At 42.6% G+C, this 24,742-nt stretch overlaps 2 protein-coding genes across 9 annotated transcripts in view; both read left to right on the forward strand.

Annotated features, from left to right (window-relative positions):
- The window catches only part of LOC119013384 (vesicle-fusing ATPase), a 37,621-nt gene extending 24,348 nt beyond the window's left edge, over positions 1-13,273 (forward strand). For 2 of the 4 annotated variants that reach the window (XM_037087851.1, XM_037087853.1), the window contains exons 4-21: positions 69-108; positions 913-1,079; positions 1,204-1,311; positions 2,940-3,015; positions 3,581-3,736; positions 4,391-4,590; positions 4,671-4,836; positions 6,229-6,303; positions 6,738-6,925; positions 7,102-7,197; positions 7,303-7,459; positions 7,950-8,083; positions 8,277-8,423; positions 8,687-8,821; positions 9,156-9,269; positions 10,169-10,224; positions 10,550-10,607; positions 12,902-13,273. In XM_037087851.1, coding sequence (XP_036943746.1) covers positions 69-108; positions 913-1,079; positions 1,204-1,311; positions 2,940-3,015; positions 3,581-3,736; positions 4,391-4,590; positions 4,671-4,836; positions 6,229-6,303; positions 6,738-6,925; positions 7,102-7,197; positions 7,303-7,459; positions 7,950-8,083; positions 8,277-8,423; positions 8,687-8,821; positions 9,156-9,269; positions 10,169-10,224; positions 10,550-10,580 — 2,046 coding nt within the window. In that variant the 3' untranslated portion in view covers positions 10,581-10,607; positions 12,902-13,273. Of the gene's footprint in view, positions 1-68; positions 109-912; positions 1,080-1,203; positions 1,312-2,939; positions 3,016-3,580; positions 3,737-4,390; positions 4,591-4,670; positions 4,837-6,228; positions 6,304-6,737; positions 6,926-7,101; positions 7,198-7,302; positions 7,460-7,949; positions 8,084-8,276; positions 8,424-8,686; positions 8,822-9,155; positions 9,270-10,168; positions 10,229-10,549; positions 10,608-12,901 lie in introns of those variants that run through there. The other 2 variants (XM_037087852.1, XM_037087854.1) reach the window with 2 other exon arrangements.
- A 4,694-nt stretch (positions 13,274-17,967) lies between these two features.
- The window catches only part of LOC119013385 (thyroid hormone receptor alpha), a 97,187-nt gene continuing 90,412 nt past the window's right edge, over positions 17,968-24,742 (forward strand). For 3 of the 5 annotated variants that reach the window (XM_037087855.1, XM_037087861.1, XM_037087858.1), the window contains exons 1-2: positions 17,968-18,275; positions 19,040-19,140. The gene's annotated coding sequence lies outside the window, so the exon portion shown is untranslated. The other 2 variants (XM_037087856.1, XM_037087857.1) reach the window with 2 other exon arrangements.

A 24,742-nucleotide genomic window follows, 5' to 3' on the forward strand; every position in this document is an offset into this window, starting at 1 on the left:
CACTGTCAATTCCTGCTCAGTGCTCAATGCTCAATTCCTGATTTCTCTGTCACTCATCTCTCTTGTAGAGGAAATGGGCCGGTCTCTCCATCGGCCAGGAGGTGGAAGGTATGATCTCTGTTTCATTGCTGCTCTAGATGGGTAACTATACAAGCAGAATATCACAGGTCTTTTGACCTGTGCTAACACACCGTCCTGAGATAATGTCGCAATGCCTGTCAGGCTTATAGTTTCAGAACAGCACTCATTGAAGTGACTGACTAGCACCTGAAATACGTAGTTATTTCTGAAACAATGGGTGTCTCATGATTTCATACTATGGTAGAGAAAAGATGGCTTCTCATCTCTGACTGGCAATAGTCAAGTTCGCCAGCTGATAGGCCACTTTTACTGAAATATTCCATCTCTAGTTAACTTAATAAGCTAATGTTAGCCGAGAGAGAATTGTTAACAAAAATGAAACAATATAAAATGCTCTATGGTAGCTATGTACATGATATTATGAGGATGAAGCTGCATGTTCCAGGCAATGCGTTAGCATTTTTCAATAACTGAGGATCGATAAGGAAATAAAGGAGCAGTATTATTCTTGTGTTGCAGGACAGGGATTGTTAGTATGTTAGTAATCAAAAATAATTGTACAGTTAATAGATGAATGGTTCAGTGAATAAATTGATATGACATTAAATGCACAAAAAGGCGTCTATTAATTTATTAATCTATAAATTAATATTTCTGCTGTAATGTGAAGAAATGTCTGCCTTCATATATTCTAACGTGCACTCATCTAGTCTATGTTACATTTATTTATGTAAATGTTCTGTTCAGGTATCTTTTGCTGCTGTTGTGGCCTCTGCTCTCAGCCCATCCAGTGAATCTCGAAGCTGAACTTGTCCCTGTCTGTCCCTTCAGTGTCCAACTACAACTTTGACAAGTCCAAGCAGTGCATTGGCGCCATGACAATCGAAATTGACTTCCTGCAAAAGAAGAGCACCGACTCCTCCCCGTACGACTCAGACAGGATGGCTGCCGAGTTTATCCAACAGTTCAACAACCAGAGCTTCTCTGTCACCCAGCAGGTTCATTTTCCCAAAATATCTACACACAGACACAGACGTTGATGCCCACATTAAGTTGTTCTGTGGTGCTTGATGTTTCTCCAGAGGCTTCTTGATCATCCTCTTGTTTTCCTCCCTCTCTCAGCTCGTGTTCAGTTTCTGTGACAAGCTGTTTGGCTTGATGGTTAAGGACATCGAGGCCATGGATGCCAGCATCCTCAAAGGAGAGCCAGCCTCTGGAAAGAAACAGAAGGTACCTGACCACATGCTGAGGTTGATGTGCTTTGAGATTTATCCTCATAACCAGCAAAACACAAAGTTCACAGTATCACCATTTACAAGCCTTTCTCAGATGGGGCTATTTTAGAGTAGTGGGTTTTTTAAACTCAACTAAATGCAGATTGCTGTTGCAACACGGCTGTTGTCACTCTGCTATAAAAGCTCAGTTCTCCCAGCAGTGGGACACTGTTGATATTACATGTCATTTTGCCTCTGCTTCATTCCCTTTTGTCAGATTAGGTTGTTGATTTGTTATGTGTAAATTGGAGTAATACCATTAGCCTTCTGCAATCAAACTCTAATTAACACCTTATTGAGAATCAGCCTGAAATGAAATAATTTTCAGATACATAATGGCTCGGATTTCAGGCGCAGCACACACTGCTCATAATGATTCACAGGGATGGAATCATTACCGTGGCATACATTGGTGAATGATATGTCTGATGTCTACCATATACTGTACAGCCCCAGCTGAGTGACTTCTGGTGAATTATTCATCTCCTCTTTAAACACCATTTCTATGGTCCTCATGTACTCCCAAACACCTCTCTGATACACATGCTCTTCCTACTCACTCATTTTGCATTTTGCTCATTATTTATTCATGCATTTTAATATGGTGGCCCCCGAGGACAAAATGCACTCACGTGCAAAAGTCTGATCATTTAGAGAAATGCAAGTTAGGTCCAAGAATATAACTGGAAAAAAAACAGTACAGCATTTTGCAACTTTGATTCCAATTCCGAAATGCTGGGCTGAACGGTTTATCAAATCATAATCGAAATCTCAGCATAGTTTTGTGTAATATCAATTATTATTAGTTTTTTGATAAGAGTCAAATGTGTGAAAAAAAAACACAAAACAGTGGCACTGTAGTGCTGCAGAGATACCCTGGCCAACAAATCTTCTTTATAAGTTTTCCAGATGTAAGAAATATTTGACAAATACAATAATGATAAATCTCTTATTAGTAAAAATGAAAATTGTAATACAAAAATCATCACCCCCACTAATCATGGATTGTGTCGCAATTGTAATGCACTATGCAATATCGTAGACATGGTTGTTTGGAGGATTGAGAATGAGAAGCTCTCACACTGCATCAGTCAGGGTTTAATAATGTGTTGCCACTGAAACACATTAATCACTGCAGTAGTTATCCAGTGGGAGGCTCTTAACTATTTGCGTACTTGCGTATCCAGTGTATGTCAAAATAATCACAATTTGATTTTCTTTTTTTTTTTTACCGTAGCATGCAGCCCTGACAACCTCCAAACACTCCAAATGCTGTATGAGGCAAAGGACACACATATACAAGAGTCAAAACACAACAATCTAGAACTACAAAACCTCCAGAGGCAGAAACACAAGCTTAGTAAAAATATTATTTCAAATTCAGAATTGGTAAAAAATATAAACATACCCTTGAGTGAAAACGAAAGCATTCAGAGGAATTGATAACAAAAAACAAACCAAAAAATGGTGCAAATAATACATCTGACATTTTTTATTACTGGTTGCATTTTAATATTTAGTATTTCATGGTGCCCTTGGTCTTGTTTGTTTGTTGTTTGATTGTAACCTTGTTTTCTCTGACAGATCGACATCGGGCTGATGGTGGGCAACAGCCAAGTGATTTTTGAAAAGGCAGAGAGTTCATCCCTCACACTAGTTGGTACGTTTTCTCCCTAAACATTGCTATTCTTTCCCAAAAGAGTTTTGAGCTCAAGATCTGGGTTTTTAGGGACTAAGAAAAGAAAAGACATGTCACTACGTTATGAGGGACAAGTGTGGTCAGAATATCTGTTTCGCAGCTTTTGTTTGCGCAATTTTGTAAATGCATCATGTTTTAAAGCTAAGATATTACAGTGCTGTACAACCAATATGGTAAATATTATGAGGGCCTTGTCATGCAACCCTCCACTTATCCACTTCCTCCACAGGATGGCAGTAAGAACACACTGCAGTAGTCCGTCACTGTCTTTCACACATCGCCTCATAGGACTCTGTTCCACTGTCTGTTAAGGAAAAGGCCTTAAGAAAGACAGCAAACTTAACTTTTATTTCATGGGTCTTAGTTCACTGTTTAGCTTCTGAGAAATGTCCTTTTCCTTTCCATCATCGCGAAACATGCTTTACTCTCAGAATCTTTAAGAAATACCTTCCCCTACCCTCACATTAAAAATCTAAATCTGAGAAGTTCTGGTCACGTCGCTCCTTTCTGTGCTTTTTTCAAAAAGGTAAGGCAAAGACCAAGGAGGCACGCCAGACAATCATCAACCCTGACTGGAACTTTGAGAAGATGGGAATCGGAGGCCTGGACAAGGAATTCTCCGACATCTTCCGCAGAGCCTTTGCTTCCCGAGTCTTCCCTCCGGACATTGTGGAGCAGATGGGTGAGAGGCCCGTCCCGTCCTCACTCTTCTCTGTCACTTCTCACATTTTTTTTGCACAGGGTTTTTTTTTTTTGGGTTGTCCTTATGTCTTTGTTTGCCTCTGGAAGCATGAGATTTGAAATGTCTGTCTCTTCATAAGACACACATGTTTATATTTTAACCAACAAGGGCATGTTCTTATTGTAAAAAAAAATTGTATTTGACATCACGGATCAAACATTTGGTTTGGATAACCCGACCTTGCTAATACAGTTTTATAGTGTGTACTCCCTGTGGTAGCAAAATGCAATATAATGCAGGAAACAGGGTCAGACGCAGCTTTCTTTTTTTTCTCATGTAATGAAAAACACACACACACACACACACACACACACACACAATAACATACAATTTATTCATTGGTTTTATGACTCATTTTATTAACCTGCTTTCTGCTCCCTCTGGCTTTAAGCACATTAATTTTTATAACCAGCCTTGCCAATGTCTCTCCCTCCTCTTCTGCCCTGTCCCTTCTATTTCCTGACTTCCTCCTCTCTCTCTCCTCTCTCATTCTTCTCACACTTTTCATTTCCCCCATCTCACTTTTTCCTTCCATTTCATTCTGTCTCTTGTTCTTTATCCCTCCCTTTCATCGCGCCTTTTTCTGCATTCCAGGCTGCAAGCACGTGAAGGGTATCTTGCTGTTCGGGCCTCCTGGCTGTGGTAAGACTCTGATGGCCAGGCAGATCGGCAAGATGCTCAACGCCCGCGAGCCAAAGGTCGTCAACGGCCCGGAGATCCTCAACAAGTACGTAGGAGAGTCTGAGGCCAACATCCGCAAGCTGTTCGCCGACGCAGAGGAGGAGCAGAAGAGGGTGAGCGCGTGTTTCTGCGGGTTCGTTGAAATAACCAAACCGAACTGATCGGTTTTTAAACTCCACCTGTCCGTCCCCAGTTGGGAGCCAACAGCGGGCTCCATATCATCATCTTCGACGAGTTGGACGCCATCTGCAAGCAGAGAGGCACGGGCGCCAGCAGCACAGGCGTGCATGACACGGTGGTCAACCAGCTTCTGTCCAAGATTGACGGCGTGGAGCAACTGAACAACATCCTGGTCATCGGTCAGTAGCGTCACAGGAGGCCGACTCGCCCCATTCCGCATTCCTCACCAGCTTTGCGATGCGTCATAGTGATTCGAGAGTAGGGGCACGTTTCACACACATCTCACTGATCAAGTCAAAGTGCACACTCTCAACCCACGCACGAGCGCGCACGAGCCCTGCAGCTGTTGTCTGTGAGCCGAGAGTGACAGTCAGTTGTGAAACGCTTGCAAATGGCTTTTTTTGAAATGGGCTCCAGGCTGTTAACTACCAGTGGTATTTATTTTCCGTGCATATTTTCTGTGTGGAGAGATAGTTTATGTTCCACAACGAGCGAGATGCTGTTGTAGAGCACCGCCACCGTCATCAACACAGCCAATAATGGGACGCCATCAAAAATAAGCAGCATTAGAGGCTGTTACTGGCAGTACAGACCTGGGATCACAAGTGGGCAGCTCTAAGAACATGAAGTTTCCTCTGTCTTTGTTAAAAAAGAAGTGTCAGTTTGTCGCGGCATCACTGTACCAGCCCGTCTGCTGCCCTCTCTGAGGTGTGTCTCACATCTCAGCAGGTAGAAGCTGTTCGAACACACCGCTTGGACTTCGATATAAAAGACTTGACTTGAGACCAGATAACACAAGTAATCTACGAATATCGATAATTGTAATGCACATTAAATTCCCTGTCACACTTTTTGAACAGGTTAGACATCTTGGCCAGTAATACCTTTATCAGACAGGCACCAGCACTTTTACTTTCCTCTGTACTGGGGAAAAGTTTTTTTAATTAGCTAATTATTATTCCCGCCTCCTTATCTTACATCTCCCCTGCTTCTCACCCTGACGTTTGTCCTATGAGTTTTCCAAGTCGGACGCGGCAACCTCTCATTAACTGCTCACTTCAGCTTGATGAGCGCCATCTGCTCGTGAACAGGTGTTGCACTTGTGGGATTGGATCATTAGCACAACCCACTTTACTGGAATTATTATATAAGGCTGTCAGCTCTGCGCCATCCTGTGGGACTGAAACTATCTCCTATAGAGAACAAATAATTAAAAAGCCAGCAGCACGTCTCCAGAGTAGAATTAGTAATGAAATGGTATACAGTGAATGACTCTTGCATGAGGTCCATTGTTGACTTTAAAGAGCTCATTTTGGTCAGATTCTTCACCTTTGTCTCCAAAATGTGCAATATTTTTGACTCGATTGTGATTAATATATTGAGGTTTAAATATGAAATGATACAAACATTATTAAATGAAATACATGTAATATGTGCAGTGTGTGCATTAGGCCTCCATATAAGTTCTGTTTCTTCTTCCGAGATGAATGTCACGCAGTCAGCATCCGTCACACACTTCTGCCCTCCCTGGCTTCTCAGTCATTATCTCACTGTTGTTTCCTCCTCTGCAGGTATGACCAACAGGCCTGACCTGATAGACGACGCCCTGATGAGGCCTGGCAGGTTTGAGGTCAAGATGGAGATCAGTGAGTGTTCAGCTTCCTCTCGTTTCTCTGGAAACAACTTGACGTTGGGAGGGTTAAAGACAGACTCCCTCATCCATAACCATGACCTCAATGTGCTGAAATGTCACCTTTTGTGTTAAGTAGTTTCTCACGAAGCCTCCTGAACTGTGCGAGTGAGAGGCCTTGTGCATTGTTTCATGCATTTTTGTACATATAATGGGTTCGCAAAAATTCATATGGTCGCCAATTGCAAATTGGAATTGGTCGCCATATAAAACACCCAAATAAGTCTGTTTTATGAATAAAATAAAATTCCAGCATTTCTGTGTTTAATTATATTACTTTTTACCTCTTCTGATCTTTCTATCTCCGTCTCTCCCTCCATTCCTGCCTTTCCACACCCGTGTCTGTCTTTTCCCCTTCTTCGCTTCGCTGCCTCGCCGTCTGACCTCCAGGTCTGCCTGACGAGAAGGGCCGCGTCCAGATCCTGAACATCCACACCACCAAGATGAGAAGCTTCAACCTGCTGGCCAGCGATGTCGACATCAAGGAGCTGGCAGCCGAGACTAAGAACTACAGCGGCGCTGAGCTGGAGGGGCTGGTCAGGGCCGCTCAGTCAACCGCCATGAACCGACACATCAAGGTCACCTGGCACTTTCAAACACACAGAGGGTGGGGGTGGGATGCTACTGTCGTCATCTATACCTACTGTAATATACCCACTCTAACAGTTTTTTAAAAATTGTATTTTATGTGTTTCTTGTGATGACTTAAACCTGACATTATCTTGATGTGGTTGGATGTGTGCGTTCTCTTCAGGCCACATCTACAGTGGAAGTGGACATGGAGAGGGCTGAGAAGCTGCAGGTCACTAGAGACGACTTCATGGGATCCCTTAACAATGACATCAAACCTGTATGTATTCAGATGTCCCTGACTGCAGAATACAGTATCAAAAGGCAACGCAAAAACACAGCTCTCAACACCCCATCTTGGTTTTTTTCTCTCTTTTTCATCCAGGCGTTCGGTACAAACCAGGAGGATTATGCCAGCTATATCATGAACGGCATCATCAAATGGGGTGACCCAGTCACTCACGTGCTGGACGATGGAGAGCTGCTGGTACAGCAGACCAAGAACAGCGACCGCACACCGCTGGTGGCTGTGTTGCTGGAGGGTGAGGGATCAGAAGCACACACGAAAGCACTTACTGAGCTCAGAATGTTGTTCAGCAAAAAAGAAGTTAGTGGATCAATGCTGGTGTTTCTCGTGGTTTAGCCAATATTTGATACAATTTCCAGTTCAGTTCACGCTGCAGAGCAGTCAGATCAGTACAGATCACTGTCAAATTCAAAATATTCCAATTCAAAGAGAGAAATCTGCATAGAGTTGTTTCAACTCGCAGTTGCAGATACAAACAATGTATTCTAGTTACTGCCACATCTCTTGCATGGACTCATGTAAAATGTGATAGGATCCAAGGCGTCACATGCAAAACAAATTGTAAAACTACCCAGATGTAGCTTCCTATAATGTCAGCCATGCAGTTTACTGTTTCCTTTAGGATAAACACATAGGCAAGCGTTTGGAATGATTCCTGTGAAAATCGTACACGCGGCCGGGCAGTAAATTGCACCCTCTCCTCTGCTCTCAACACCCGCCGTCAGGTCCGCCACACAGTGGAAAGACAGCCCTGGCAGCAAAGATTGCAGAGGACTCGCAGTTCCCCTTCATTAAGATCTGCTCTCCAGACAAGATGATTGGAAGCTCGGAGATCTCCAAGTGCCAGGCAATCAAAAAGGTACACGCCGCAGTGTTTTCAGCCCTTATGGCACGACAGCAAACAATAGAGCATTTGCATGTAAACAACGGCTCATGGAGCGATCTAATCTGTTAAGCTGCTCCCCCTCTTTTTCCATCCATTTATGCCTTCCTGCATCTGTCTGTCTCTCCTTTGTCCATTCGTCCCTCTCGCCATCCTCCCTCTGTTTCAGGTCTTTGACGACGCATATAAGTCGCAGCTCAGCTGTGTGGTGGTGGACGACATCGAGCGCCTGCTGGACTACGTCCCCATCGGACCTCGCTTCTCCAACCTGGTGCTTCAGGCTCTGCTGGTGCTGCTGAAGAAAGCCCCGCCAAAGGTCAGAGTGCATCTGCAACCAGGCGCGTTACAATGGTCAACAAATCCCTCTTTATGTCTTTATCTTGTGTCGTCCCAGGCCTCATTGAACCGAGGGAGGTTCACTTTTTCCCTTGACGTTTTTTCCCTCCAGTTTATAGGCCGAGTTTTCTGTCTGTGTTCTTTTTCTGCCTCTGCAAACAATCTGATTTAGCCGGTGTCCTCGATGGTTTGCCTTTTTTAATTAACAAAGGATGAACCGAGCCGCGTGTTCCCTTCCTGCAGGGTCGGAAGCTGCTCATCATCGGCACCACCAGCAGGAAGGACGTGCTGCAGGAGATGGAGATGCTGGACGCCTTCAGCACCACCATCCACATCCCCAACATCTCCACCGGGGAGCAGCTGGTCGACGCTTTAGAGGTACTCACACACACACAGACACACTTATAACTGTGCTGTCATGCAAGGACACAGGGATGAATGAGATTGATTATACACCACCACTTCCTTTTCTCAAGAGCACACATTGACGCACACGCACAGCCTCGAAATGTCCATCGTAACCTTCGTGTATGCTTTGAAAAAAAACTACACTTGCTCTATTCATTAACTGGAAGAATGTAAGTGGTGTAAAAATTGTTCAAAGAATGTTTTTCAGTGGCGCTCTTTCTTTATTGCATTTTGTTCAGGGGGGGTTGGAGGGTTTTGGAAGCGGCGATGAAAATCTCCATCTCCCTTTGTTTCCTCTCCGCAGCTGCTGGGGAGCTTCACAGATAAAGAGCGGGCTAACATCGCACACCAGCTCAAAGGGAAGAGGGTCTGGATCGGCATCAAGAAGCTGCTCGTGCTCATCGAGATGTCGCTGCAGGTACGGGGAGGGTCGCCAGAGCACGCGCATAAGATGCAGCACAGATAAGATGCGGTGGCTTCTACATTTCCTGACCTGTAGAGAATAAGAATGAAGTCTTGTGAGCCTGCGTGTTTGAAGCATCCAGTGGAGGGGAAGGCTGGCAATGATCATGAATGGGAAAAAATTGGGGTGGTTTATTTGGGGTGTGAGTCATGCGATTCTGCAATACTGATACTTACTTTACTTGAGTATTCCAGTTTTCTGCTACTCCAGTACATTTTTACTAGATCTTTACTAGATTTATTTCGTTACTTCAGCTCCTAGTTGCTTTGTGGATTGCATCCTGCATCGAGTTATTTTATCGGCAATCCGAAAAGGTTAACTCCGACCATAAAAAATGCTGAATATCAGGTCCAATAATCGGCCAGGAGGATTTCAGCTGACATGTAACATATCGTCTATAACGTATGAATATTTGATTTGCGTTGTGTGTGTTGTTACTCGGTGTAGTTACTGCCAGGAGATTTCTTTTGACACTTATCGGACACTTTAAAGCTGTTGTAAGTGAAAGATTCCAGTCCATTCTTATGGATCGCTTTCACTTCCAGCGTAGTAAGATTTTAACACAGTATTTTTACTTTTACTCATCGTTAGAACACTGCATAAAACCCCATGAAGCCACTGTGTCACTTTTACTTGACTTGTAGAACATGCAGAATAACAAAAAAGCGTCTCCTTCTGATGGAGGCATACAGGTTCGCTATCTGCGGAAGTTTAGTTACTTCATGTGCTTTGGTGGACCTCCACAATGCAGAGAGAGGCTGTTTCTGCTGTGGCTTTAGGCCCGTATTTGTCGATTATTCCCACTATTCTTCGCTCACTCTCCCTCTTCCTTTGCTTTCTTTTTCCGTCTCTAGATGGACCAGGATTACAGAGTGACCAAGTTCCTGTCTCTGCTCAGAGACGAGGGGGCGTGAGTACAACCACTCCACACCAATCATGTTCAATTTCATTGCTTGTCAAGAGCCACCATTTGCCTAAACCCTCTTATTTTCTTCTCATTTTATGGCTATTTTTGTGTCTCCCTCCTTCCCTCTTTATTTTCTTCAGACCATGATGTGTCAGTATGTTGTAATTTCCATAAACGTCACCGCCTTTTCACAGTAATGTCACATAATCACACATGTTCATTTTTTTTTTTTTACGACCAGATTTTCACACTGCAAGTAGCTAATAACAATCAGAGATCTCTTCACACCAACTTTTTGACCATAACGGCTTTATTTTGCAATCACCAGGTTGAATGAAGGCGATCAAATCCGAATTTAAGCTGTCGGTCACTCTCGCTTCGCACGGGTAAGGTCAACAGCAAAGCAATGAGATGTGTGCCTGAAGGTTAGAGGTACAAAACCTGTCGCTTCATAGTTAGCTAGCAGATTAGCATTTACACATTTGTTTTTGGGTTTTTTTTTTCCTGAAACTGTAGGATTTTGTAGAAATAGAAGCTTTAAATAACCGTTTTTAATGTTTCAGTGTTCATGGAAAGCATTTACACCGAGGGTACAAATGTTTTATTCTACACAGTGTCACTCATCTTCAGTGTTTAAAGCGAGACTGTGTGACTTGCAAGCTAAAAGCTCAAAGAGACGTCAGCAAGTCGGCAAATTCAGCAAACTTTAGCTAACATTAGCCACAACAAGCTCCTGCTCCTCAATCAGACTGCAAAAGGTTGCATTAATAGAAAAAAACATTTCAAAAAACCCTTTTATTTCTTACGAATTCATCTTGTAATCTTTAAGAGCAAAAGTGTGGTATGATGTTAAATATACTGGCTTGCTCTGTGCTCTTCTGTCTGCACGTATCTGTGTTTTTACACCACGTCACTTCACGGGAACCTCGTACAACATGTGGATCTTGCATAGCTACACCTTGACATCGTCATTCATAACGTGTGTAATGTATCCACTGGTTTTTTTTGTTTCATTTTTTTTTGTTTTTAACTTCCCCTTCATCTTTGTTTTACTGTTGCAAGCAGTTTTATGAGTCATATCACTACGGTGAACCTGAGTTTTTCTATGTACAGTTAAACTTTTGTTTTTTTTTTATTCAGTATAAGCTGGAGTAAGGTATAGATTTCAGGAGTGGCTTGCTGTCATGTAAATTTAAACTTAGCGTTAATGCTAATGAAGTGTTTACTTAAGAGAGTTACAAATACATCACTAAATTAAAATGGGGGTTGCACCAAAGCACACAGGAGCATAGCCGTTGCATAGCTAACAAAATGTACTTACACCAGCATTAGCTTGCTAGTACGTGACTAATTTATATTTGAGAGTGAAAAACAAAACGTGGTCATCACGTGACCTTACACTTGATCACAAATACACAATATACAATACAATATACCATGTCAGTAACAGACTAATTATTAAATAGCATTTGCTTGGAAATATCTGGATATTTCATATGCATTCAAATAAGATGCACAGTCTGAAATACATATATTTCACCATGGAAAGTGTGTAGTAGAAATACTATCTTGATTTATACTGCATTGACAGCATCTTTCTGTCAGCATAACAGTTTGCTGTTAACTGGATGAGGCTACAGACATATAGCTAGCAACATATTAACACATTACTGAATTCTGCCTGACACTGTGTGATATTATATCAGTGAGTAAGAGCTTCCAACATGTGAATAGCGTGCACGTCAACATAGATACAATTTGCAAACTTAAATATATCCATCTAAGAATGTATCGATACGGGAAGTGCCCTAAAAGTTAACACACATTGATGTTCTGAACAGTTTGTCATTATATGTTATGAAATTGATATTTAAAAGACACTATAAAGATTGTTAACTGGTTATGGAACTAATTTCATACTTTATCTGACCCACATAAGCAAATCAGCAAGATGATTTGTCATTTTTATATAGTCATTGTTAATGGCTGTCATCGGGTTGGATTTCGATTTTGTTGGATCTTTTTTTATGTTACACCTGAAAAAAGTGCAGCACCACCTTTTGTGGTTAAGAACATAACTGGCCAGTACCTGCTCATACCAATAACACTCCAATAGTGTTATTTTGTAATTTCAGGTTATCTTTAACCATTTTACCCAACCAATCTTGTTATCCCATGACCATAATGACCTGAACAAAACATGGAAGCCTTTCCTATGTGTGCAATCCATATGTACAATCGTACACATAAGACATTTCCTAAGTTCTGTGAGTGAAATCGTTAAGGACTTAACACAAAAGACTGGTACTGAATTTAAAAAATAGCTGGTGCAGCCCTAACCCTGAGTATCTAATCTAGTTAACCCTCCACACACACAAGCAAAGTTGCAGGAGTGTTGGGAGGTCAGTGAGTAATTGTTTTATGTTGTGGCTCTCTTCTTGTTTTATAGCCTGTTAAATGCTGCCCGTCACTTATTGTTTTACTCAAGACACCGCCCAGCGTTGTGCTGGTGTTGTGTGAGTACACTGGAGTTTATTGAGGCTTGCATAAAAAAAATAAAAAATAAAAAAAAGGACGCCATCTTAAATAGGAATTCTATCCAGGGGGGGAAGTAAAGCAACCTAACCCACAATAAACTAAAACTTCTCTGCTGTTTCTTTTTTTTTTTTTTCTCCCCTAGTGATCGCAGCTTCTACGAGTAGATCGACCATCTCACCATCAGCAAGCCACCCGTGACACAAAACGGAGACGACAGGGAGAAAAAGAAGGGATCATCCCTTCATCCGCCCACCCAGCGATCCATTCATCTGTCAGTCCGAATACACACCTGGTCAAAGCGAGGCACACACAGGTCCTCTTTATCTCAGCATGTTTCCATCGGCGATATAACCCCGTCGGCGTCCTCCTACTCATCGACAACCTCCCCTTGCGTATACATATCGCGGCAATCTACTGGAAGTCGTACTGTTACAACTCTGTTATCTGTAAAGAATAAAGAATTGCAATAGATGATTGTAAAAAGTGCTGCTTTGTGCATCGTGCGTAAAAAAAAGAACAAAAAAAAAAAGAAGAAGAAGCCATGTATGTTTTTTTCGCTATAGTGTTCGTTGTATGTGTTGCATATCTCTTGTCCTGCTGTAGTTATCGTTAGTGTGATGTGTATATCCTCACAAACACAAGCCGTTGGGGGAGGGGGAATAAAAAGAGTACATCCGGAAACCGACGCAAAATCCCAGAACCCTTTGAGTATTTAAGACGTGAATCTGTGGGAGGCTTTTAGTGAATATGTAGTGGCTGTAAAAACAGCAGCAGCTCCATGTGTAAATGTTAACCCTCTAAATATACTGTATGTAACATGTTCCATGTCCTGTAAATAGTATATATAGACAAAAATACAGTATATTGCCAGAATAATTTAAATGCTCAGTCTATTTCGTACTATATCAGTATGATTCTTCTTCCCTATTGCTCTGGAGATGTTACCAGGTTACTGTAATAGTGAGTGTAAATGTTGGATCGTTGGCCTGTCTGTCTGTGTAGCGTACAGTACAGTTCAGTCTAGCTAGGTGTAGCTACGGCATCATCAGTGTTAAAAAAAAAAAAAAAAATATATATATATATATATATATATATATATATATATATATATATATATATATATATATATATATATATATATATATATATATACACATATATACTGCACTTTTAACATCGACTCAAAAGACCTTTAGTACTTTCTCAACTCGAGCCCGCGTCCGCTCGTGTGCATGTGTGGGGATGCTGCATGTGTGGGTGTGTGTGAGTGCGCGTGTGTGGTGACAGAACGTGCTTTTGAATGTGATCGTGCGTGTGTTTCGGTTCTTGTTTGACTCCAGGGTTTAGACAGTTGGTTGTTAATTTGTGTGCGATTTTTTTTTTCTCATGTCATGTGTTCAGTGCTTCTCGTCCAAAGTTCTTCTCAACGTTCTGTTCTGACCATTGACGATGCGTGAGTGTGTGTAGTGCGTTTGTGTGTGTGTGTGTACATATATATCAACATGCAGATGTATTATTGCAATAAAAAGCACTGATGCACAAGAAAAAGAAACTTCCAGCTGCGTGTCTGGTCTCATTTCATTTTCTGAGGAATGACTGGGTATTTAGAAAACTACGTACATTAACTCAGGCTCTGCAGTTCATTTTGTGCTACTTACCTTTTATTCCACGACTTTTGCGTGCCAGCAATTGTTCGTGGCAAATTTGCATATTCATGTTTTCCATATAAAAGAACATAATAAGAATAATAGTGTGTAGGCATAGGTTAAACCACAAACAGCTTTATGCAATTTATAGAAATGTATGTGTATTCATTACTGTTTTGTCTGCCATATGTGAGCAGATTGTACTGTGACTGCATCTCTCTCTTGGTTGCCTCTACAAAGCCTGTGGGTGATTTGTTTGAGTTGTTTAAAGGTAACTTATACAACGAGGTCAACAGTTAAAGGTAGCTCCACAAACATAGTGGGCCACATGTCACCACAGTTACCAGCAACTGCTGCTTTTTGCTAGTTATATAACCTCATGGCCTCATTTTTGGTCATGTTTTAAACTAAAATTCTGCCCATGCCCGTTGGATTTTTCACAGTACTGTAAGATGAGCCTTCATGCACGTTTTCGAGTGCCTTGTCTTGACGCCTCTCTCTGCTCGTCTGACAGGAGTTTAGAAATGGACGCCAACACAAACTAAAGGCCAGATTTAAGCACAACAAAATTCCCTCAGAGTTAAGTGAAAAGAAAAGGAAAAAAAAAAAGAAGCTTACTCGCATTGTTAGAGAAAGTGAGAAAAACGACCTGGATCTGTTCCTTTCTACAGATCTGCACTCAAAGTTAACAGGCTCTGTTTCGGGCCAACACCGATGCTCCAACCAGGTTACATTAAAATCCACAATAGCTTGTGTGTGTTCCTGCTGACCAGCCAGCCAACCAGCCAACAGACAAATGGATATAAAACATGAATTACCTCCTTGCTGGAGATAACTGATGTTAAACACATTTAAACACACTGAGTAACATGAAAGTGAAACAACACACGTCTCAGCGATCTAAGAAATATTCAGATCCTTTATTTAAGTAGAAGTAAAAGTCCTGCATTCGAAACTGTGTTTTAAAATTAGCATGATAATTATTACTGATGCATTAACATGTAACAGCATTATAATGTCGACGCGTGCCAAAGTGGATTTAATTCTTAATCACTCTGTACTGTTGAGTAGTTGAATGCACTGAATAAACAGGCATAAACTTTTGATATACTATCTATTTATTTATTTATTTTCACTTTACCTGCAAAGTTGCAACAATACATATCTATCAGATAAATGTGCTGTTTGGATGAAAACATGACACACTTTCCCCCCCTGAAATTCCGTGTACAAGCCAGGGAGAGCCAGCAAAGTGGACACTTAATGCGATGGCATAAACATGGTGACACAGTGGGTAGCAGATACACATCTAGAGGGCTCGAGGCCCTACTGAGACTTTAGTTGGAATCATCTTAATGAGTCTCCAAAACCAGAGCCAGCTGAGATATAACGTCCAAACTGGGCCTGGGATACCAGCATAACCTGGACATAAACACAACCGCTCAGACAACCCTTGTCTTTACATCAATAAAATGAAAGAGCTTCAAAGTAAAGATCTACAGCAGATCTGTATCTGTACGATCTCAAGACTCAACTGCCCACTCGGAACCACACCGTTATGGACCAACAATGCAAAGCACTAGTAGGCTTTCACAGGGAGAAACAGGGCTGTCTGAAAGGGGAATGTGGATCCCTGGAAAGCAACGGCCACATGTCATATCGTGGCGGAAAAACAGGAAAGAAAGTTGCACCTTCATCAACATGGCTATGATGAAAAACTAGCCTGACACTTCACCCTCTCAGGGTCATTTCTAAGATGTTTACATAGCACACTCACGGTGTATTATGTCAAAACGTTGAGAAGTATGCGGTCGACACCACCATCATCGGCCCCACTGTAAACAACTGTGAGGTCTTATCTGGAGGAAATCTAGAGAACCCGGCAGGTGTCGGCTAGGCATGACGACAATGGAGCTGGGACTCTGGGCAGCGAAGATGAAGCCCCGGGCAGCGGCAGTTAGTTGCCTACAGCTTAGGTAAAAGTGTTGAAATCTGGTGGGCTTATTCAAGTAAAAAGTGGGCGTCACATGTCGCCTGAAGTTTTACTTAAATAGGATACAAATGCATTATCGGCTTCATTTAATATAGCAAAAGCTGATTTTAATTTTACTGAACACTGACAGATCATTACCTGTATCATCACCTATATTTAGTTGATATTACACTTGTAATGAGCTTATTTACAAGTCTAGAAGCAATGTTGGCATTTGGAGTCCTGTTTGAGGCAACTTGGTCAATATAAATCTAATGGTCAGTCTTCAGTTGGCTCTACTTTTTTAGTCTGGTACCCAGAAAGCATAACAGAGACACAAAGTTATGGGTGTGGCAGCTTAATAATGAGCTAATGCTCACTATACTGCTGTAGAGTCAGGCAGGTTCGGAGGTGCATCACTGTCACATTGTCAATATTGTGCTAAAAATGTTTCAAGTACTATGTTGATTGAATCTAATCACAGCATTATCATGTAAGGCATGCAGCATTTTGAGGTTCCACACTGTGGAACTGGATATTAGACTTCCAAATGCAGAGAACGGAGTCAGGAAATTAGTGAGAAAACACACAAATTAGCGGCACTGGTGGGTGACGAGTTGATCTGACACACACACACACACACACAGAGGGAAGGAGCAGGTGAGGGAGAGACCCTGTCAACATGACAAGAGACACACAACCCTGTCTACACTGCTGGAGCTGAAGGGAAAAATGTGATGCAGTTTTGGGATCCTGGGAATGAACATCATGGTCCTCATACGTCCCCATCCTGGTAAAAAAAAGAAAGAAAGAAAGAAAGAAAGAAAGAAAGAAAGAAAGAAAGAAAGAAAGAAAGAAAGAAAGAAAGAACAGAGAAGGTTTTTTTTCTGGCAAAAGATACGCAAGCGCCCAGTGCCATACCACCAGACTACAGAGATGCTTCTTTCCACAGACTGCGAGACTCCTGAACTCATCATCATCATCATCATCATCATCATCATCATCATCATCATTAACACACCATTAAAGTGGGTTTCTTTCCTTGTAGGAACTACAATTCCTTCTGCAGGCCTACGTTGTAAAATGACTTATTAAATAAACCCTGCACCTCGAACGTAGATTTTAATTCTGTGCCACATATGATGGCAGCTACCGCATCGATTTTGGTTCCTAAAACCAACGCATGCCTGTCACTTGTAACAGCAGGAGCGTTCAACTGGAGTTCTCTTTGAAATGCAGTGAAGTGAAGCATCGGATGAAAATCATCAAGTTAACCGTAATATACTTTGAACACTTTCCCACCACTGACGAGGCCTAACACGCTTGTTGCTGGTGGGGAAAAAAAAACCAAACCAAAACAAAACAAAAAAAAAACGGGTGAGCGTCCCCTTTAATTCTCCACGCTCTCGGGGATTATGCAACCGCCACCCGCCACCCCCCCGCGCGCGTGCGGCAGTACCCGTCTCCGGCCAGTGGAGGCCGCTGTGGAGCCTGCTGATGAATCATTCCTGGCGGCTGCTCCGCTTCTCCTGACCCGCATTCACCCGTACTGTACAGGCAGGGTGGGGGGGAGGAGGAGGAGGAGGAGGACCGAGCACAGAAAGCAAATAAACGTTCCCTCTGCAGAGACCCGTGGCCATGGCTTTGGCAGTCCCCGGCAGACACGGCGCTCCCGTCTCCTCGCACCTGACAGCGGACTGAGAAGAGAAGGAAGGGCGGGCGGGGGGGGGGCTTCCACCAGGAGAGACGGTTATCAGCTGGACTCTATCAGCTTGTATTTGTCCTGCCTTTTTTTTTTTTTTTTTTTTCTTCACGTGTTTAATCCGGCTGTTCCTCGTCCACGGCGGCTTTAATGTTGACGGTGCAGGAGGCTGTGTTGTACCACAAGTCGAGCATTGGTGAGTGTGTCAATGTGCCGCATGTACACGCCGTAGCGGAGCCCGGCGGAGGCGTCTTTCTGTGCTGTCCTCACGTCAACCCGGCCGCCGCGCCGGCCTTGCACACTGTTACTGTACCGGCGGGTTCATGCACAGACTGCCCGGCCGCTGAGCTCTGCGCGAGTGCCGCTTGAGGAAGTGACCTGCGCGCCTGCCATGTGCTTTCATTTCCCGGTCGAGGCGCCGGGGTCAGGGTGGGACCGAGGGTCACGGTTAAGGTCGCGGGCTGTAGGGTCGCCGTGCGCCTACGCTCCGCCCTGCATTGGCTGCTCGGTTCCGGGCGTGGGAGAGACGACACCCGCGGGCTGCTAGAGGTAGTTCTTTGGTGCCAACTTGTAGGCAGCCTATAGGTGGTTCATTTATATGTATAGGGGCTGCGCACACCTATGTATGCGTGTCACTCGCCGTCGACATTCCTTCTCGGTGACACATCCAAGTGGTGCGCTGGAGTGTGCCAAAGCGCATGAAAAGCTCCCGGAGACTTGGTATGAATCATGCATGTGTTACAGGACGGCATGAAATATGAAATGTAGTCACCAGCCTATAGCAGCTCCTGCAGGCTGAGGCGTGGTGTGTGTGTGTGTGTGTTCTATCATATTGAGTTACACATGTTACTGTTACTTTGTGTGTGTGTGTGCGTGCTCAGGGTAAGTGTGTGCATTTGAAGGAGGAATGTGTGGTTGACTTTTTTTTTTTCTTTCTTTTTTTTAAAATTTCGATTCCAGGATGAGGTCAAAGTCGTCGCCTTCATCTGTGGCCCAAACAGACGTGGTTCCATGATTCATCTGGGGGCCCGGAGCTGCGGCCCCAGACACACAGGATTAGGGTAGGTGACGACCAGAGCAAACATTAAAGCCCAGTGCACGGGTCAGAAAAGAAAGGCGATTCCACGGAGTGTTGGCTGTTTTGGCCTCGCGGCGTGCGTCGTGGCCTGACTTCATACCTCACCGCCACTGTCACTCCACATGTTTACGAGTGGACGAGCGCCTGAACTTGATGTGACGTTTTTTTGACGTCCCGTTACTCATCCGTGTAATAATCTCCAGAGCCAGTCCAAGAAACCCAACGAGCAGAGAGGTGGACGAGAGGGACAGCTCAGGAAACCATAGCTGTGTGTGAAATAGGAATGAACGTCCATCCAGAAAGTGTGTTTCCCTTGTGGCGCGGGAGAGTGGCCTACATGATGATGCAGGGCAGGCACTCTCACTCAGGTTGTTTACAGGAGTTTCCCCCAGTAACCCAGATAGGATTTTATTAGTTTTCGGTGACCTTTCTCTCAGATGTATTAGCCTTTTATGAGGCTTTCTTGGACGAAAGCAGCTTGCCAAGCCACGGCGTAATGCTCAATAAACCATATGAAGCTAAATCACGCTAAAAATGCTGTTGTTTGTGCGTTTGTCAGGTGTATTTCACATGTCAGGATTTCACTGTTACCACAGGAAGCTGCATTGGATGTGTATGACTGTGACATGCATAACTCCTCAAAGAAAACTGAATGAAAGTGCTGCTGAAATGCAGCAGAAAGCAAAGAAAGCCCACGCAAAGGTGCTCCACGTATGTGTGCATACATTCGCACAAAGCCCTAATCTCTGCCCGCAGCCAGACGTGACCTCTTTTGACGTCCATTCCGACTAACACCTTCCTCCCCCTCCCCTCCGTTCCCACAGCTCGCCGCTCCAAGGCAGCGTCCTGGTTTTCTGAGGTTGAGGCTTAATGTATAGCGAGCTGAGGAAGGGGGAGGGTTAGAGACAGGAAGGAAAACCAGTCTCTCTCTCTCCCCCCCTCCGCCTGCCTCTTGTCTGAGGGAAAACCAGTTACATAACAGGCGCTGCCCGAGTCCCCGAGGTCCCACGTCCTGCTTACATCACAGAGGTGTAGACACAGCGAGGAGGAGCTCCCAGCCAAACCTGCAGTCTGAATTAGTTTGATCATGGCATCTACATGTACTGTACTGTGTTAAGTGGTATGCCCTGCGTTTGAACCTCTTACCTGAAGTAAGAGATAGAGGGATGCAGTGGATGAGACAGAGACACCATTAACCCCGTTTCAAATCAACGTGTCATCTTAACAACCTTGTTACAGATTGGCTCCTTAAGTGATTATTCAAATGTGTGCTCTAGTTCTTTGTCAGTTAATTTACCAATTTTCTTAGCAGCACGCCAGTGTTTTTGTTGTCAGGTGAAAAGCGCCGATGCCATTACGTTTAGGGTCACTGCAGTTTGTATTCTCAGGTGTTCTTGTTCTATTTGTGTGTAATAGATATGGGAGATGGGGATGAAGAATCATATACATGTAGCAGACTGCGATGGAAGACGTTATTTCTAAGCCTGCTCTTAATCATATCTCATTCCAGAGTAGCTCATGTTGTACCCGAGTTGATCAAACTTGTAGCTCAGTGTCTTAGCCTTCTTATTAACTTGTGGACTATTTATGACCATCTGCTCAAATGTAGCCTTCCTTTATTTGCACTGGAATGTTTAATTTCTTTAACCACACTAAGTAGCAGAGTACAGTACAGTACATTCCTTCACACTGGGTCTTTGGTCACATTCCAGTCATGATGTCATGTAAGGTCTTGCAACAGAGTGTACACACACACACACACACACAGATGATTTGACTTAGTTTGGTTAGTTAGACGTCCTCTCAGCACCGTGTGAGCATGTACAGGCTGTGCTTGATCCCTCACCCTTCATGAGCTATGTTGCACATGTCAGGGTGTGATATATTACACCTCATTGTCATTGTTAGGTGGTGTCAAGTAACCGCACGTCATTTCCAGTGTACTGTAAGTCGGCCTGAGCAGAGCTCTAATCGGACTGAACTGCTGTAAACACCTGTGTTGGTGTGAAGGGCCTTTATGCAAATGACTGGAGACAAGTATGGGGAATGTGGGGAGATTCCATGTGCCAGCATCCTGTATTTCCTACCATTGGCCACAGAGACTGCTGCTCAACAGAAGCTCTTTCGGTTGCAGCTTGTTTTTAGGCCAATACTGATATCTAAAGTTGTCCTGAATTCCAGTTTCAGGGCTTAGAAGCTTCAGTGAGAATAACTTTCCTCAAACTTGGGGTCATTACTTGCGTATGTATTTATATAGGTACAAAATGTGTGGTAATGACATCAAATGTTAAGCCAGTTAAAATGTATTTGCTTGTTTGTTGGCCTATAAACGAATGAATTGATAAATGTCAGAAGTGGCTTTGTCCAGAGCAGTAACTCACAAAGCAGATTGGCTTATGTATGAATCAGTTGCACGTGAAAAACCAACAATGTACAGTAGACCCCCCAGAGCTAACAGTGCAGCAGAGAGGCTGCTCTCACTGAAACTAGATAAAGTAATATTTTATAATCTTTATCTAGTTTCATATGTTATGTCAGCAGATTAAGGACACCAGTGAACGGTTTAAAGGTAGCGCATACCTATGCCAAGGCCCAACAGGCCCCTTTTAATTCAATGAATCCTTTTTTATATTAAGATCAATACAACAGTCCCTGAGATACTAAGCAAAGTTTTGAGAAGCGGCTTATTACATAGTGTTAAAGACAGTGATCCTGGATCTGTCCATTTGTACGGACCCACACCAAAAGTTAACTAGGTCTATTCTGGGCTATGCTGAATTTCATGGAAATCCGTTGAGTAGTTTTGTGTAATTTTGCTGAAAAACCAACCAACCACAAAAATGCAGACACAGGCAAAAACATAACCTCCTCAGTTACAAAAACTAAAATGGTAGAAGGTTCAAGCATTTAGGTCAGAAGTACCATAAAATGTTAAGACTATTCATATGTAATAAGATAATATCTGCTGATAGTTATATTGACTTGTGAAATTTAGATCTCTAACTTTCTAAACTAATCAAAATATAATTATATAGCAATATAAAGTAAAATATTGTACCTATGAGTGATTTGCTACTGTGTAGCTACTGTACTTTGTCTTGTCTAACTTTGAGATCAAAGCTCTTTAGAACAATAACGCTGTTCCACTTAAACTAATGAGCTGATCAACTGATCGATGGCTCAAAGAATATTTAATGGCACCATTTATTAGAATTCTTCATTTGAGTCATGTATCAGGAAAAGCAGATGAAATGTTGATGGTGTTAGCTGGTCAGATGTGACGACTTGATGACTGTCTCTGTTATATATAAATCTAAACGTAATATCTTTTGGATTTTAGACCTCTGGGTCAAGACATTAGAAGATGTTAGTCTGGGTTCTGGGAACATATGGTGGATCTTCATTATTTATTATTTTGTTTTACAATTTATATACCAAACAATCGATAAATCTGAAAAGTAACCTCCAATTACACCAGTCACAGGTTGATGAGAAAAGTGAGGGTCAGAAAAAGAAAGGGATAGAGAGACAGACAGCACAGAGCCTAAACTGTGGGACTACTGATTGAAGTTACCAACTGGTGAATGTACATACTGTACTGCCTGACAGAGTACAATTTAAAACAGGCTGTACTGCTCTTTAGTGTGCTCACACTCACATTCACACACACGCACACACACACACCCGCACACTCGCACACACACACACACACACACACACACACACACACACACACACACACACACACACACACACACAGACATTAGAGGAACCTCGTGGCAACTCTCTGGTGCTAGTCTTTTCGGGAATGCTCTGTTCTTTTCTTAAGAAACATCTTAATGTAAGGCAGCCTCTTTTCAATTCATTTTAAACGCCAGATCTAGACTCAGATCTAGACCCACACAGAAAATCATGTATTAGCTAAGGACAATTCTCCCTCCATCTGACAGGAAATTACTGATGAAGAAGATCTTAACTCAGCCTGAGAATCACCAGGAGTCTCATGACATATTGTTTTAAGACCATGACATTGGACTTTAATTGAGTTTAAGTTTTAATGTTGTGTTACCTAAAGGAATATGCGCTCAAAACATGAGCTGCGACTGAGCAGGAAACATTAATAATTGAAAGCAGGCTTGAAAAGAGTTTGTGGAAGTTTAAAAAAAAAAAAAAAGTTTTATGGCAGTGTCGTATTTCAGATGCATGTGTTCGGGCCCATATTGAACTCATGAGAGGGCGCCAGAGTTGGGTGGATATAATAGCCAGATTTTGTTTTCCTTTTTTCTCTTCTGTCTGGTCTTTCCTCACCGATTTCCCGACCATTGTTGTTACTGTTCTACTTCACCACTAGTTCACCAAAGACAGCTTGTAAACGCATTAAAATGCTCACATCATTTCAGTCATCCTTTAAAGGAAAACTTTGAAATGTGTCTCCCTTTGCTAAAAGAAAAAAAAACTTTCCTATGGAAAAAAAAACATATTTCTGAAAAAAGAATGTTGAAAAAGTTGAATGATCTATCTATAGTGTTATGAGTATTGAAACAATTCACACAATATCAAGCTATATTTCAAGGGGCTTATACAGACGGGAAGGCAAAATGGTATCCACAATGGTATCCGCTGTGTCCATCTGTAATGTGGGATAAAGGCAACATGATATAAAGAGGATTTAAACAGAGGTTATTATCTTGAAAACAGGCCAAGGATCTAAAGATATTAAACTCTGGAGCAGCAGAGAAGACTGGAATTTGTCCCAGAAAGCATAAACCCAGCCATAAGCAAGAGGTCCAACTGCCTGCCTTTTGTAATTAAATTGATGATTGATTTTGTTGAGGTTACTTGAAGGTAACACCAATAGCTGAATTGTTATAGCTGACATTAGCAAAGTTGCGTAGACATTAACATTGATTTGGATGTTTGTTTTTGTCCACCTGACCAAGTTGACATAAGCTTTTGCGCTAATAAACAACTAGCGGCTGTTGCTGTACTCGTGGTTGATGATGGCGGTGGATGTGAACTGTAACAGTAAAGTTGTGGACAGTAGAACCAGAAGAAACAACATGATTAGATGTTGAGTAGGTCTCAAGGGAACTGCAGAGCTGGGCGTTAACTCTCTGGGTTCATCACTCTGAGCTACGCTTAAAGTGATATATAGTTGATTCATCCATTGTTGATGAAGAAATCTGATAAGTATGTCGATTGGTGCCCTAACTCTATCCCTTGGTGGGCCATATATCAAACATGCAATCCAAAAGCCAGCACCTGTTGTATGGTGTTGTTATGATACAAGAAATAGTTCTGGATCTGAAATGCCCTTAATTGACTGACTTCCTGTGTGAAGTGTCACTCTACCCATCATGCTAAAATTATAAAAAAAAAATATACATAATTATGGATCCTACATATTCAAAGAGCAGTTTTACCTCACAGAAAGTTGACCAGTTTTAGGTTTCTTTTTTTGCTTTATAAATCTGGCTGGCCAAACCACAGCTTATGGTGGCAAGGATGTGGTAACTAAACAAGATCAGTTTCATGCCGTTGTGTTTGCAACATTTGTGATGGACATCACAAATATGATTTTACCA

Source organism: Acanthopagrus latus, chromosome 23, assembly GCF_904848185.1.
Source record: "Acanthopagrus latus isolate v.2019 chromosome 23, fAcaLat1.1, whole genome shotgun sequence".
Taxonomy (NCBI): domain Eukaryota; kingdom Metazoa; phylum Chordata; class Actinopteri; order Spariformes; family Sparidae; genus Acanthopagrus; species Acanthopagrus latus.